General features: G+C 42.2%; 1 protein-coding gene across 5 annotated transcripts in view; it reads right to left on the bottom strand.

Annotated features, from left to right (window-relative positions):
* Window positions 1-14,451, bottom strand: part of SPAG9 (sperm associated antigen 9) — a 97,140-nt gene that overhangs the window by 23,032 nt on the left and 59,657 nt on the right. For all 5 annotated transcript variants that reach the window (XM_081955485.1, XM_081955487.1, XM_081955486.1 and 2 more), the window contains 3 exons: window positions 13,639-13,810; window positions 11,358-11,585; window positions 9,176-9,371 (listed from right to left, as the gene is read on the bottom strand). In XM_081955485.1, coding sequence (XP_081811611.1) covers window positions 9,176-9,371; window positions 11,358-11,585; window positions 13,639-13,810 — 596 coding nt within the window. The remainder of the gene's footprint in view (window positions 1-9,175; window positions 9,372-11,357; window positions 11,586-13,638; window positions 13,811-14,451) is intronic.

Below are 14,451 nucleotides of genomic sequence, written 5' to 3'. Positions count from 1 at the left end.
TCACAGAACTGTCACCAACAGTTTCTATTTATTTCATCATCTTTCGGAAAAAATGCAATCTCTAGTATAGAATGGTGATACTAGGAAGTGAACTCCAGTTTGCTATTTTCCTAGTTCAAAATGCCCCCTTTCCCAAACTACCAATTATTCAACATCCTACAAAAGTGTAAGTTATTGCAATGAAGGATACACATTATGGAGGCGGCAAGGAACAATCTGAAAATGGGCGTTGATCCTTACCTGATACGCTCATTTTCTGGTAGAGACAGCAGCCAGACTGCGTATGCTCCGTCCACTAACCAATCGGACTGAGTCTACACTTATGATGTCATCAGGCCCTTGTGGCTCCTCCCGAGTTTCAGATGAAAGAAAACTGTAGACTCAAGTGAGAATTGTGAGCAAAAAGTGAAAGTCCATAGTCACTGTATCTCTCTCCTCCGCACAAGGAACTCCCTCACGTGACACATACCTGGGCGGGGTTGGCTGCTGTCTCTATTCTACCAGAAAATGAGTGTATCAGGTAAGGACCAACACCCATTTTCCTGTTATCGTAGAGACAGCAGCCAGACTGGGGCGTACCAAAGACTGGGCTGTCCACTAGGGTGGTAAATTGCAAAAAAAGGTCCGTTAGGGCACAAGCACTTGTTACAGCACCCTGTGCCCAAAGGCCGAGTCAGCCGATGCATACTTGTCCAACTTGTAATGACGTATGAAGACTGTGAGAAATACCCAGATGGCCGCCTGGCAAACTTCTTCCAAGATGGCTAGAGTGGACCAAGCCGCAGATGTCGCAGCGCTGCGTGTAGAGTGAGCTGTAATGTTTGCAGGGACCTGTATGGATAGAAGTTCATAAGACAGTTTAATACAGGCTCTTATCCAGCGCCCCAGACTAGACGATGAAGCCTTGGTACCCAAGGAGGCAAAAGGAGATGAAGAGAGCTTCCGAGTGGCGGAACAAGGCGGTGCGGTCGATGTAGATCTTGAGGGCACGATGTACATCAAGAGTGTGCCATTTTCGCTCTCTCTCATGACGGGAAGACGGACAGAAATCAGGTAAGGTCAACTCCTGACCTCAGTGGAAACAGCTATTGACCTTCGGTGTGAATGTCGGGTCCAGTCTTAAGACAACTCGGTCTGGATGGAACACGCACAAGTCATGCCTGACTGAAAGAGCAGCCAAATCAGAAATACGTCTGGCTGAGGTTACAGCCACCAAAAACAGTGTTTTGAAGGACAACAGTTTCAAAGAAGTGGATCTCATAAGTTCAAAGGGCGCGGAAGTCAAAGCCTCTAGGACAGAGTCACTACGTCACCATACCAAGGCTAGCGTGGCCAATTTGGCATTAGCAGCAACAGTTCTGCCTCCTGCTCCAGCATTTTTTGAATTACCCTCTGAATGAGGGGAAGGGGAGGAAATGCATACAGGAGACCCCTGAGCCACTGGCATCTGAGAACGTCTACTCCTTCTGCCATGGGGTCCATGAACCTCGAGTAATACCTGGGTACCTGGTTGTTGTCTGCCGTCGCATTGGGAAGCCGAACCATAGTGTCAGTCGATGGAAGAGGTTCAGATGGATGCTCCACTCCGCCTGATCTATCATTGTCTGGCTCAGCCAGTCTGCTTGGACATTGGAGACCCTTGAGATGTGTTCTGCCCTGAGAGATACAGTAACAGGTGAGATTCTGCCCACTGGCACAACAGGTTGGACTCCTGCATCAGGGACCAGGAAAGAGTTCCCCCGTCTGTTTATGTGTGCCTTGGTCATGGCATTGTCCGTGAGGACTAATATGTGTCGGGCCTGAACTCTGTGGTGGAAGTGTCTAAGGGCGAGACGAACTGCCTGCAATTCTAGCCAATTTATGCTGTTTCGGCTCTCTTCGAGGTACCACTGACCCTGAGCCACTAGGTCCTGCATGTGTGCCCCCCATCCTGTCAGCCTTGCGTCCATCGTAAGTGTGAGAAGGCACGGCTCCCTGAACAAGGTCCCTTGCAAAATCGCCGGGGACTGCCACCATTTGAGAGAGTGTAATACCTATCTGGGAAGGGAGATCCTGAGAGGAGAGCTGCCCCGTCGGCCTTTTGATGTGGAAGCATAAACCTTTGAAGGCTCCTGCTGTGAAACCTGGCCCACGGGACAATCCCGAAGCAGGATACCATCTTGCCCAAGACTTGGGAGAGAAGAAGAAGGGATGCCTTGCGTAGACATAGCACCTTCCTGACAAGTTCCCTCAGACTGAGAATGCTGTCGCTGGATAAGAACACTCTCTCCGCCATGGTGTCTATCAAGACCCCGAGGTGGAGAAGGCAGGTGCTGGAAACGAGTTGACTCTTTTTGAGAATCACCCCGAACCCGTGATTCCGCAAGGTGTGAATGATGAGGGCGAGATCTCTTTCTGCCTGAACTGGAGACCTGGACAACAAGAGGATGTCGTCCAGGTAACAGAGAATCCGAACTGGGGATGACCTGATGTGGGCGGCCAGTGCTGCCAGTACTTTTGTGAATACCCTGGGGGCAGAGGATAGACCGAACGGAAGAGCTCGATACTGGAAGTGCCTACCCCCATAGGAGAAGCAGAGATATGTTCGGTGGTCTATGAAGATGGGGATATGAAGGTAAGCTTCGGTCAAGTCTACTGATGTCAGGAAATCGCCTTTTCTGACCGCCTGGAGGATGGTGTGCAGAGAATGCATTTTGAACCGCCGATAGACAATGTGGCGGTTCAATGTTTTTAGATCTAAAATTGCTCTCCATCCCCCGGAGTTCTTCAGTACCACAAACAGGCGGGAATAAAAACCCTGCCCTTCCTAATGGGGAGGAACCGGTTGGATGGCCCGGACCTCCAACAGGTACTGAATGGCCTGTTCTATCAGTGCCCTCTTGCGAGGACACCAAGAGACTGGGCATGGCACAAAGTGTTCCTGGGAATGGAGAGGAATTCTAGCGTGAGACAAAATTTGACAATTTTGAGTACCCAATTGTCTGTTGTGGTCTCCTCCCAGTGGTGGGCAAAGAACACCAGGCGGCCTCCGATCCGAAGAGAGTCCAGATAGTCATTTCCTATGTGAAAAATGGCGGTTGCCTCTTCCACAGTAAGATTTCTTGGAGGGGAAACATTGTGTGTTTCTATTGGACCTGTCCTGATGAGATCCCTGTCTGGGAGTGTAGGATTGGCATTGTGGACGGGGGAAGGAAGTCCCCCGTCCACCGATCGAAAGGGCGACCTCCTATAAAAGGGAGCGGGCCGACTGTCCTGTTTCTGGTAGATGGATGAAAGACCTTGCACTTGTCTTTAGATTCCGTGAGGTACGGGTCTAAGGTATTACCAAATAATAGGGTGCCACTGAATGGGAAGGCTGCTAGGTGCCACTTGGTATGGACATCCGCCTGCCATGGCTTGAGCCAAAGCAGACGCCTGGCTGTGACCGAAGAGGCCATGGCTTTAGAAGTGAATCTAGCAGCATTAAGGGAAGAATGAGCCGCAAATTCAACTGCTGCCCTGATCCTGAAGCTGTTCAATCCAAACCAAGACCGCCCTGGAGAAAAAGGAAGTGGCCGTAGAGGCCCTAACAGCCCAGGCCCCAGCCTGATAGTTTCTGACTAGGGTTTGATCTGACCTTTTCTCCTCGGGCTTGAGAACCTCCTCAGAGGCTCCAGAGACCACAGTAGGTGAAGACAGGGCTGCAACGGGTGCGTCCACTGAAGGAGTCTCGAAAAACTTGGTGAGGTCTGGTGCAATGTTGTAGAGACGTTTGTCAAGGTTGGTCGGCTGTGGGCCCATGCCTGGAGACTCCCACTGCTTCTGGATGACGTTCAGGAATATTTTGGGAACAGGGATCACCTCTTTTTCCACCGGGTTTGGTGAACGGGGTACTGGGACCCTCAGTTGAAACCGGTTCTGCCAGTTTATCCTGTGAAGTAGTAGCTGAAGCAGAAGATGGTAAGTTAACAGCTTTAATGGCCTTAAGTAGAAGGGACTTGAAACTATCAGTTTTGAATAATCCGGTAAAGGCAGGGGTATCTGGGGTGATCACCTCGTCATCAGACAGGTCCGAGTCCCACAGGTTATCTTGCTCTCTGCCAATTGAGGCCTGAGAAGTAGAGGCAGATGGATCAGGTTGCTGAGCCGCAGCAGAAAATTTATGCCTATGGCCATGTGATGGAGCAGGTTGGGGTTGCTGTTGTAGGCCAGCAGCCATGACCTATTTAATGGTTTCAGCAAATTTCGTAAATTAATTAGGGCAACTCTTGGAAACTTCACAGATGGTTGCCATATCAGCAGGAGAGCTGTACATGGTGTGTGTGTGTGGGGGGGGGGGAAACAGAGCCGATGTGTAACCGGGAGGGAAGCCTGATCAAAGGTGCACTCCCTATTGAGAGGGACATCAAAGAAATTCCCTCTGTTGTCAGATTCCATCGAAGACAAGGACTCCGAAGAAGACAATTCCCCTTCTGAATAGGCCAGGGGGTGGTCAGGGCCCATGGGAGGCAAGACAGGTGGAGCTGGGGACGCCACATGGTGATCCTCAGAGGGAGGGAGGGCTGGGCAGTTAGACTATGTTGTTGTTTTGGGACCCTCTGAAATTCTTTCTCAAGGGCCTTCTGCCTGCGCTCTTCTGCCCTGGTAGTCGCTTTAGAGACCTTGGGGTTTACTCCTGAGGAAGGGGCCTCTTTGGCTTGCCTCTTCCTGCTGCTCTTTGCCCCTGATGGTCCTGCCTCCTCTAGTCCTGCATTTGTATCCATAGCTGGATCAGCCATTTCCCCAAACATAAATCAACACCCCAATAAGATAGGCAACGGTCCAGCTCCTGATCCGGTCCACCTGGAGTGATCCCGCATTGCTGGGCACTCCAAACGGCTGCTGTAGAGTTCGCGCCTTTTTTAAAGCATCCAAAATGGCCAACTTTTTTTCTCTGAGGCTTTTCCGACCCACATAATGGCCGCCAATTCTAAGTGTGGTCAGGTGATCTGCAGAATGGCCACCGGAACTACTGCGCACGAACCGGCCAGTCGTGCGTCCCTCTGAGTGCCCAGAATCAAGGAGCGCCGCGGGGAAACAGCCGTGGAGCCGTAGCTCGGGAGCTGGCCGATCTGATTGCAAGGCAGGCTTCCTGAGCGAACTCGTGGCCGCAGGCAATCAGACGGCTGAGGAGAGGCAGCCAGAGATCAGTTTCGAATTTCCCTCCAATATGTAGAATAAAGGATTGTTTAAGGAAACAATTTAAAGGAACAACAAATTTTTTTGGAAAATTCACCAATTAAAGTTATAATTAAATAATTTGGAGGAGAGATCAATTCTCACAGCCAGTCCAGGTTGGACTGAGTCTGAAAATTGGGGAGGAGCCACAAGGGCCCGATGACATCATAAGTGTAGACTCAGTCTGACTGGTTAATGGACGGAGCATACCCAGTCTGGCTGCTGTCTCTACGATAACAGGAAAACAGTATGTTTTTCTGACTACCCTAACATCTTTGAGCTCGGCTGTATTGCAGGAAAAATGCTGGTTGTTCTGACAAACAATCTTCTGAGGGAGCATAACAAGAAAAATATATCCTTACATGTGCTCCTTGATTATTATTTTTAACACCACTGACCTTGGTATCTAAGAGGGCTGGAAATTAGTAGCCCAACTCCGAAAACAGGTTTCAGTCATGGCACTCGGGAAGTTGCCACATAGCCTTCTTTCCTCCAATGGTGTTCTACATCTACATGTTGGAAGCAATCACCTCAAGGGAGTGACTGGGTGCCATCTTTATATGGAGAATAGGCAAGTCTAGTAAAACTCTTGCATTCATTCCTGCTTGGACTGAACTGCAGCCTGGCTAAAGCTGCATCCAGAAAACCCAAAAGTCTGGGTTTTGAATCAAAAAGAAAGGACTCTTCCTGTTCTTCATGGAGTTGCTCTTTTTCCCTCTATTGTATAACACAGTTCAGCACAATTTGGAATACGGAATTGAAATTTCCCATATTACAAATCAATGGTGCCAGGTTTTCAGAACTATTAAATAGCTTTTGTATCAGGGTTGGGTTCCTGCCGGTATTACTACCAGACCGGCGCCTGTAAAATTTTCTATGCACTTAACTTTAAAAAGGGGAGGGGGAAATTACATTTTTTCAATGAAGATTGTTCTGTGCATGTGCTGAACAGAAAATCAAGATGCGCCGCCGAGGATAGAACCGGTTCGGTCATGTGTCGGGCTGAGTTATTACCTATTCAGCCAAACCTGTCCGAACCAGTACGAACGCACCTCTGTTTCATATGATTTTAAAACTTTCCAACACATGTTTAATAAAGAATGGTTATTGTCTGTCCCATAATGGAAAATGTAACTTTGAAGGTACATTAATGAATCAGCTTTGGTGAGTCTAAGTGCTATTGCTATTGGTCATATCCAATGGCAGTCTCTTTTTTCTAGATGTTATTACCATGATGAACCAAGTCCTTGGGAGGAAGGTAATGCTTAAAACAATGAATTAAAAAATACTCCTTGGTATTTTACAGTATTGGAAAATATCATTCTACAGGATCAAGATTTAATTTGTTGATAAATTTGTAGCAATTTTTTGTTTAAAAGTATGCATCAATTTGTATAAAGATGCAATTAGTATCTTAGTACTATTAGGAAAAGCGTGTTTTATATAGCTATTTTTAATTTTTTTTAAATGTCAGCTTGTCACGTTTTTTTTAATTTAAACTTTTATTTAGTTTTGTTTGAATTGCTCAGTCTACATTGACAAGTTTTGCATTTTATTTCTACCCTTATTTATTGGGTTTATAAAGTCACTAAAACATGTATTAAAAGCCAGCCAATGATAATGAGCGTGCATTTCCAGTTGCAAGTGATACATTAATTATGTCCTTTTTGGGATACCAAAACCGGTTAAAACTGATCATCTCTTATTCAAATTATTGTAGCATATTCAATGTGGGGTAAGCAGAAAATAACAGCCAGGCTTCTATCAAAAGCTTAACACACCAATTCTAACCAAGGTACTCTAGCCCCCATTAGATAGCTGAGTAAAATTCATGTTGCTTATTATTACATATAAATAAATAAATAGCTTGGGCTCTGCTTATTGGAAATGGCTTTCCTCATATGCAGTTTTCTGGAAGCTATGATCTTTGTTTGGGCATATTATGTAAAGCCCTAGCTGTCTGAAGAATGCTTGAAAGCTGGAAAAGACAGAAGGAAAGAGAAGACGAGAGGTAGCAGCGTGGTGACAGTGACAATAAGTTCACCACTTGAAGACCCGGAAGATCTGGAAGAACAAGTTAAGGACAGATCATCATAAAATCTATCTATGAAGTTGCTACAAAATGATAGTAACTAGATGACACGTAATCAATCAATGATCTTTGATAAGAAGTCTTCTTCCGCATATAGTGTCTCACCGGGTGGAGGCCTAGCTTAACTGAAAACTACTAGGACCAGGACATTCTCAGTGGTAGCCCTGGCCCTGTGGAATTTTCTCTTTCTGTTTCATCTGTTTTAATGGATATTTTGAAACAAGCCCAAAAGGAGCTGTTAATGATTTACAAGTTACATCATGAGTATGCAATCTAATGCATACATTAGAAGACAGGTGTCGCGGCATCACATTGGCGTCACCTGACGTTTCGTGACATTTCCCCCATTCATGGAGCTGGAATGGGCATGGCCTGCATGTGATGCATCGGGGCCACGGACCGTCAATAGCTAACTGAACTTCATAGAAGGAGGACAGCACAGGTACAACTGGTAACCATTGCCAAAACTTAAGGAAACTTTCTCAAAAAAGAAGACAATTTTTTGAGGGACAGTGATTCTTCATCCAGGTTGTTATAACTGTGGATGTCCAGCTTCTGCCACTGTTTTTTTCAGATGAGTGGGCAAAGGGGAAAAGGAAGTTTTTGGCCTCTAGATATGCTCGAGTGATCAGAAAGTACAGAACAAAGATAAAAGTAGAAGAGGGGTTCCTGTGACAACTTGTGTACCAGATTGGGGGATTGCCGTCTTCTCTACCGTTAAGGACACAAACAAAGATGGTCTTGGCTACAGAGGTTAGAGAGAAGAGTACCCCAAGCTAATTATCTTCCTCCATTGAATAAAACAAGCATGCTGAAATTCACCATGCAATTGGGTCTACTGGTTCTTCCCATCAGAAGAAACAGCAGAACTAGGAAGGCTTATCTCATGCTAACTGAAATCTCTGTTTGCCATAAGATAAGAATTAAAACTCATGAACAAATCATGACTTCGGATTCCAATTTTTTAGGGAAAAAATGGTTGGGATCCTGGTACATGAATAATATTAAAGAAAAAAATGGACAGCAAGAAGGAATTGAAATAAATACATATCAGCATTCCTGACCATTCATATAAAGCAAGTATTTCATCTTGCTACTTTTGTTTCTGACTCTAAATGACATGTAAAGACTGCCAAAGATTCCCTCTTTGCAAAAGGATGTCTTAAGCCTGAAGTATTGAAATAGCCAATTCAGATGTGTTTGTTATTTTTATATTATTTCATTTGTATTTATTTTATTTTTATTGTTTTGTATTGTAAGCAGCACTATTATTTATTAAGATGGTGTATGGGTGTGTGTATTCTAAATGAATAATATTGGAAGTTATTTACATGCTAATGCCATGCTTACCTGCGCCATTTAAAATCTGAGTGCTGCAACTACATGAATCACAGAATAATTTGCTTATTTCCTTCCTTGCTTGGCCTTAAATGTCACTGTAATTCATGGAGCAGCTTACAAAACCCTCTCCAGTAAGAGAATCACAAAGAGTACATTAAAATGGCAAAAGAAACAACAAGACCAAGCAACAAATTACAAGTGCAGTGAACTTTATGCCAAGGAATACACCAATGCATACTAAAGCAGGGGACCTCCTTTTCCCCAATAATGCTTCACTCCAAATTCTTTGGAACATTCAGGGTTTGATAACTTTCTGAAAGTTAATAGAGAAGTAGTCTAATCAAGGAATGGAGCAGGAAATCCAGTTCCAAAGAATTGAGAGTGAGAAAGCTTGTCCTACTCGCCCCACCACCAATTCATGCAGATGACATTTCCTTGAAGAGATCCAAAGGCGGACCATTCTTCCAGATTTTATTGGATGGGGAGAAACCATCCAATAAGTATTTCCAACCATCGCTTCATATTGCTAGTACAAAATAGGCATACCTAGACTGGAAAGCCGGAGAACCTTCCACAGTATCTTGGACTCCCAAAGGATCTGTGAAGACATGCTCTGTGTAAACGCCACTTTGCGCAATATCTGCTACTTCTTCTCCCAAGCCAGCACTGACTTCTGTTGCTTCAGTGGCTTCCTCTGCTGTCTGAATATGCTCATCTACTGCATCATTTTCAGCTGTAACATCTGAGTAAATTTTTCAATTATAGGTGAACTTGAATGATCATTCAGCTCCCTGCTGTTATGAAGCATGCATGACTATATATAATGTATATTAATTAGTAATTCCTCTTCAGTTCCTTCAAACACTCCCTTCTGTTTTCTCCACTAAGAAGCTGTACTTAAATTAAGATACAGGAAGCATGATAGTGAGAAGTGAGGAATTCACCCATCTTATCGACTTGCTATGTAACATCAGCGTATACATTCTTGATCTTGGCCCTCAAAATAACATATTGCACTCATAAATGGAAATGGATTAAAAATATGATACTACTCCAAGAGGTTATACATTTAGATTCTTCCCAATTGAAAGTAGACCTCTTTGTGAACTTAGCAGTGAACATAGAATTATTTCATCATTATATACAACCTATTTTAATTTTCCAGTTCATTGGTGACTGTCTTTATTTTTTTTAAATTTGATTTATACACCCTATTCAATTCAAGCAAATATTTAAGGCAGCTATTTATTAATAGAATCTACTTTTTCCTTCCAAGCTGAACCACACTAAAAGACACTGATAATCAGTCCTAATATAATCCATCCAGAAACAAAGGACAAGCTACTACCTCAATACAAAGGCTTTTTTGAAGGCAATGCTTAATACGATTAGCATTTCGTGAAAGTACTTTTATGCACTCTCTCATCCCCGTCTTTCCTTTCTCCACTCAACCAGGAATCAGAAATTGTTAAAACTAACTATTGATTATTGTTGTCTTTAAATTTAAAAACAATTATTTTGGGAAGTAAGACAATTTTAAATTATTATTTAGGAACCAAGAATTACAGCTTTGGGTGTTGCAATAAAACTCAAGTCCCATTCAGTCACACACTTCTTGAAATATTAAAAAAAGCATGGAGAAATGTATTTATCCCACCCACAAAGTTGAACTGCTTTTTCCACATTCACTGAAGTTAGCATAATTTCTGAAATACAGGACATCCTATCTACAGCTTGCAGTATAAAGCCAGGCTAAGGTTAATTGAAAATAGGAATTAAAGTTTTGGTTTGTCTTTTTACTGTTGCAGGAGTACCAAGCCTAAGTCTTAAGCACATAACAATAAATGCCGATATCAGCATCAGTATACAGGTAGCCTTTGACCTACCACAGATCATTCAGGGACCATTCAAAGTTACGACAACATGAAAAAAATCCTTATGACCGTTTTTCACACTTACCACCATTGCCGCATCCTCATGGTCACATGTTCAAAATTCAGAGGCTTGGCAACTGGCTCATATTTATTACTATTGCAGTGTCTCAGGGTCAAGTGATCACTTTTCGTGACCTTCTGGCAAGTCAATAGGAAAGCAGATTCACTTAAGAACTGTGTTACTAACTTAACAACTGCACTGGTTCATTTAACAATGGTGGCAAGAAAGATTGTAAAATGGGGCAAAACTCACTCAACAAGTGTTTCACTTAGCAACAGAAACTCTGGGCTCAATTGTGGTCATAGGTCGAGGACTACCTGTATATCAGAATTATATCTAATATAATAGTAAGCAAAGAGGACATATGGAAATGAAACTGTCCTCTCCATCCCAACCTCTGCTTGTAGACTAAAATGTAACTGGTTTGTACGATTAATGTGTTGTGATATTAATGTAAATGCATCTTAGAATATTATAAAACTGTATCTTTCCCTGCATTTTCTAAAAGAATGAGATTTCCCTCTTCAGCTAGAAATGTCAGGGGCAGTTAGAAATAAAATTGTCTTGTGGAATGTATATAATGCTAAATAATAATGTATTTGTTTTCTTAGTTGCACTAAGCTATGTTTTAGAAGCTGAGTAGGAAGAGACCTCCTACTTGACCAGCAGCGTTGTCAGTTTGATTGGGAGGATGGCAACCATTTCCATATTGTTGCTGAGGACACTACATCAATATGCATACAAGTCCTAACATAAAGGAGAGTTAACCTCTTTTTCACAGAATTTTTTATACCTGGCTGTTTGTTTGTCTCAGGCGAAGCAGCACTGGAACTGTGGGTAGCAGCAGAACTTGTAATGCCTTCAGCTGTACATCCAACTACTGTGATTCCTCCTAACAGACTGTCTGCTTCTGCTGAACTATTGCTATTTATGCTGCCACTCAAGGATGACTTATCCACTACCCCAGAGTCTGGTTCCTGTGATCCTTCTTCTCCTGTAGGGTAGTCAGTCTCTCGAGCCCCTGAAAGAAAATGTTACATGCGTCAGGTTGATTATCGTTATCGTCCAACAGAAGGGAATACATGTAGCTCAGGGTTGAATGTGGAATCCTAGATGCTCTCTGAGAGATAAACCACCTTTACATGCCATACAAAAGAAAGAAGAACAAAGCTAAGAAACATCACATCATTTCCAGCAGCCAACTCCAAATAAACAGGGATTAATACCAGACAAACTATTAAGTAGAAAACAATACTCTAATTAAAAAAAATTACCAAAGAGAAAAACCACACTCCAACCAACACTATAAGCTATATAAACAGGGACCAAACCCCACACCCATTAGCACTGACTAGGCTACCTACTTGGGTAATGAAACATCTTCAGACAACAAGCTGAAAGAACACCTAGAATTCTACAAAAGAAAATATTTGTAGCTCAGGGATGAAATAAGGGGTTCTTGGTGCTCTCTGATCTTAGTTGTTTTCTTTCAGACTAGCACTGATGATGTTACCTAGTTTGGGTAGTGAAACATCTGCACCTAGAATTCTCTACGCAAATCCCTACAAGTTTTAATATGTGAACTACTAAACAAAAATTGTCCGAATCTAAAATAAATAACTCCTCCAGCAGAGAAATACTCAAGAAGAGGCCTGGGCATTAAGAAAAAATAATATTTAATGTTCTAGTATAAAATGTACAAAGCCTCTTATTTAACCTGCAAAAACATACGGGAGTGCTATTCACCTTAATCTAGAATAAAAGAGAAAACCCAAAGATCCTCTATAATCTCACTAAAGTTTATTCAAACTCCACTTCTGTATAGGAAGACCACTAGGAGTAAACCATAAAAGCAAAGTCTTTTGGGGTAAATTAAAATGAAAACATATTTATTATAGCATCGGTTTTCATTGTCTGCTGCACATGAAATCTTGGTCCTGCCTATGCTGGGTCCTTGAGAAAGACTTGATAGATGCCAAATGCTAAATCCAGTCTTAACATCAGGCTGACTGTGCAACAGGTGTGTTCCATATACAAACACATAATCAGCAGCAAGGATGAAATTATACAAGGACACACTCCAAATCATACATCAATATAATCATCATCTCTGGACTATCTTCAGGGTCCCACCAGATGACATTCTTTCATAGATGAGACCCATAACTTGTCTCTCCTGCCAGATCTGATGGGTAAAGTAGATAAAATGGAGGAGAAATGGTGCCCCAAATAACTTGGCCCCATGTCATGTAGGGCTTTATACAGAACTACCAGTACCTTGATTTGAACCTCAAAGCATATTGGCAAAAAAGACAGATCAAGGAGCAGAGGTATAACATGCTCTGAGAGTACAAAACTGCCTACACTTCAGCATTTTTATTATTTAATTAATTATTAATTTGACACTACATATTTTAATCATATCATCAATGTAAATAGGTTACAATCAACTACTTTGATTGATGCAGCTACTTCAGTCATTTTAGAAAACTGAAGTATTTTAATTAATGAGTTTTTAAAGGCCATTGCATATAATTCCACAACTCGTACAAATTCCTCACCACTTACAATTTTACTCCTATTCCCATCACAAAGGTCAACAATGTATATGTACTCCTATCTGAGAATGAACCTCAACCTGCCAGATAAAGTAGCATAAATAAATTAAGTACCAATACAGGTATTGGTTCTTAGAAATAACTTGCTGTTTTTACCAGAACTCAAGTCTTCGAAATACAGTATTCAGAATAGATTTTGTGTTTATAAACTCTCAAGTTTTTTCAAATAGATTTTACATATTTTTCCTGAGCCACAACAGAAACTGTTGCCTTCTCTAACAGAATTTAGCCATCTTAAGATTTTTGCAATTTACCAAGTTAGTTATATATTATGTAGGCACTTCTAACAGTCAAAACTATCCAAGAGAAAGATTAATAGCTAACTTGCAAATGTTGTTTGAGAATGACTCTACTCTTTAGCTGAATTTAACCAAAGTTGGGATATCTAGCATTGTCGAAACAAGTGGAAAAAGAATCCTTATTAACTTAAAACAGTTGTTACCCTGTGTCTCTTACCTGGCACACTAGCTATACAAAGTACATGCGAATTGCAAACAATGAAACTGTCTAGGATGTTTCCTGGCTGGTTAGCATCTACAATGATAACTTTTGTAGCAGAATGGGTACTGGTACAGATCCAAACAAGGCTTGATAGTTCTTCTCGGTTTCTCAGTTCTTTTTGCTGGTCCTGTATAGGGAAAATCAAGAACAACAATTGTAAACATACAACTGTATCACACCAGATGTGTTGTAAAGTGTGCAATAACAACCTCTGTTTTATGATGAGAGGGCAGTAACACCGTTGCCAGATACATATTTGAAATGTGCATCTGAATTAAGAAGGTGTTAATAAGATGCAATTAGTGGAGTTGGACATGCAATAAATTTAAATAAATAATAACATTACTGTATTGCTACTTCCATAATCCTCGCCTCAAATATGTAGTTTCCTGAGACTACCCCACAGCTCTGTGAGCCCAGGAAAAGATACAACTTATTTAAGACAGTGACAATAAGTGCTTGAGTGTACCTACTTCCCCTCTGAAACACTTTTTCTTTTCTATTTTAAGTAGCTGCATAGTCCTAATGAGTGAATAATCCCTGCAATCATCACAAATACATGCTCATTGCCAAATTTTGATCACATGACCATGGGGATGCTGTGACAGACATAAGGGAGAGGATCGATTTATCCCCCTGTGCTGTTGTAATTTTGAACGGTCGCTAAACGAATGGTGGTAAGCCAAGGACTACCTTTAATAGCTTAGCAGGCAACGCAGGAAGTTTTCTTAATAGTTTGCGGCAGCTTGCAAATAAGGAAGAGAGATG

The sequence above is a fragment of the Natrix helvetica genome, assembly GCF_964273705.1.
Source record: "Natrix helvetica genome assembly, chromosome: 1".
NCBI classification, from domain to species: domain Eukaryota; kingdom Metazoa; phylum Chordata; class Lepidosauria; order Squamata; family Natricidae; genus Natrix; species Natrix helvetica.
This window is presented reverse-complemented; position numbering and strand designations above follow the sequence as displayed.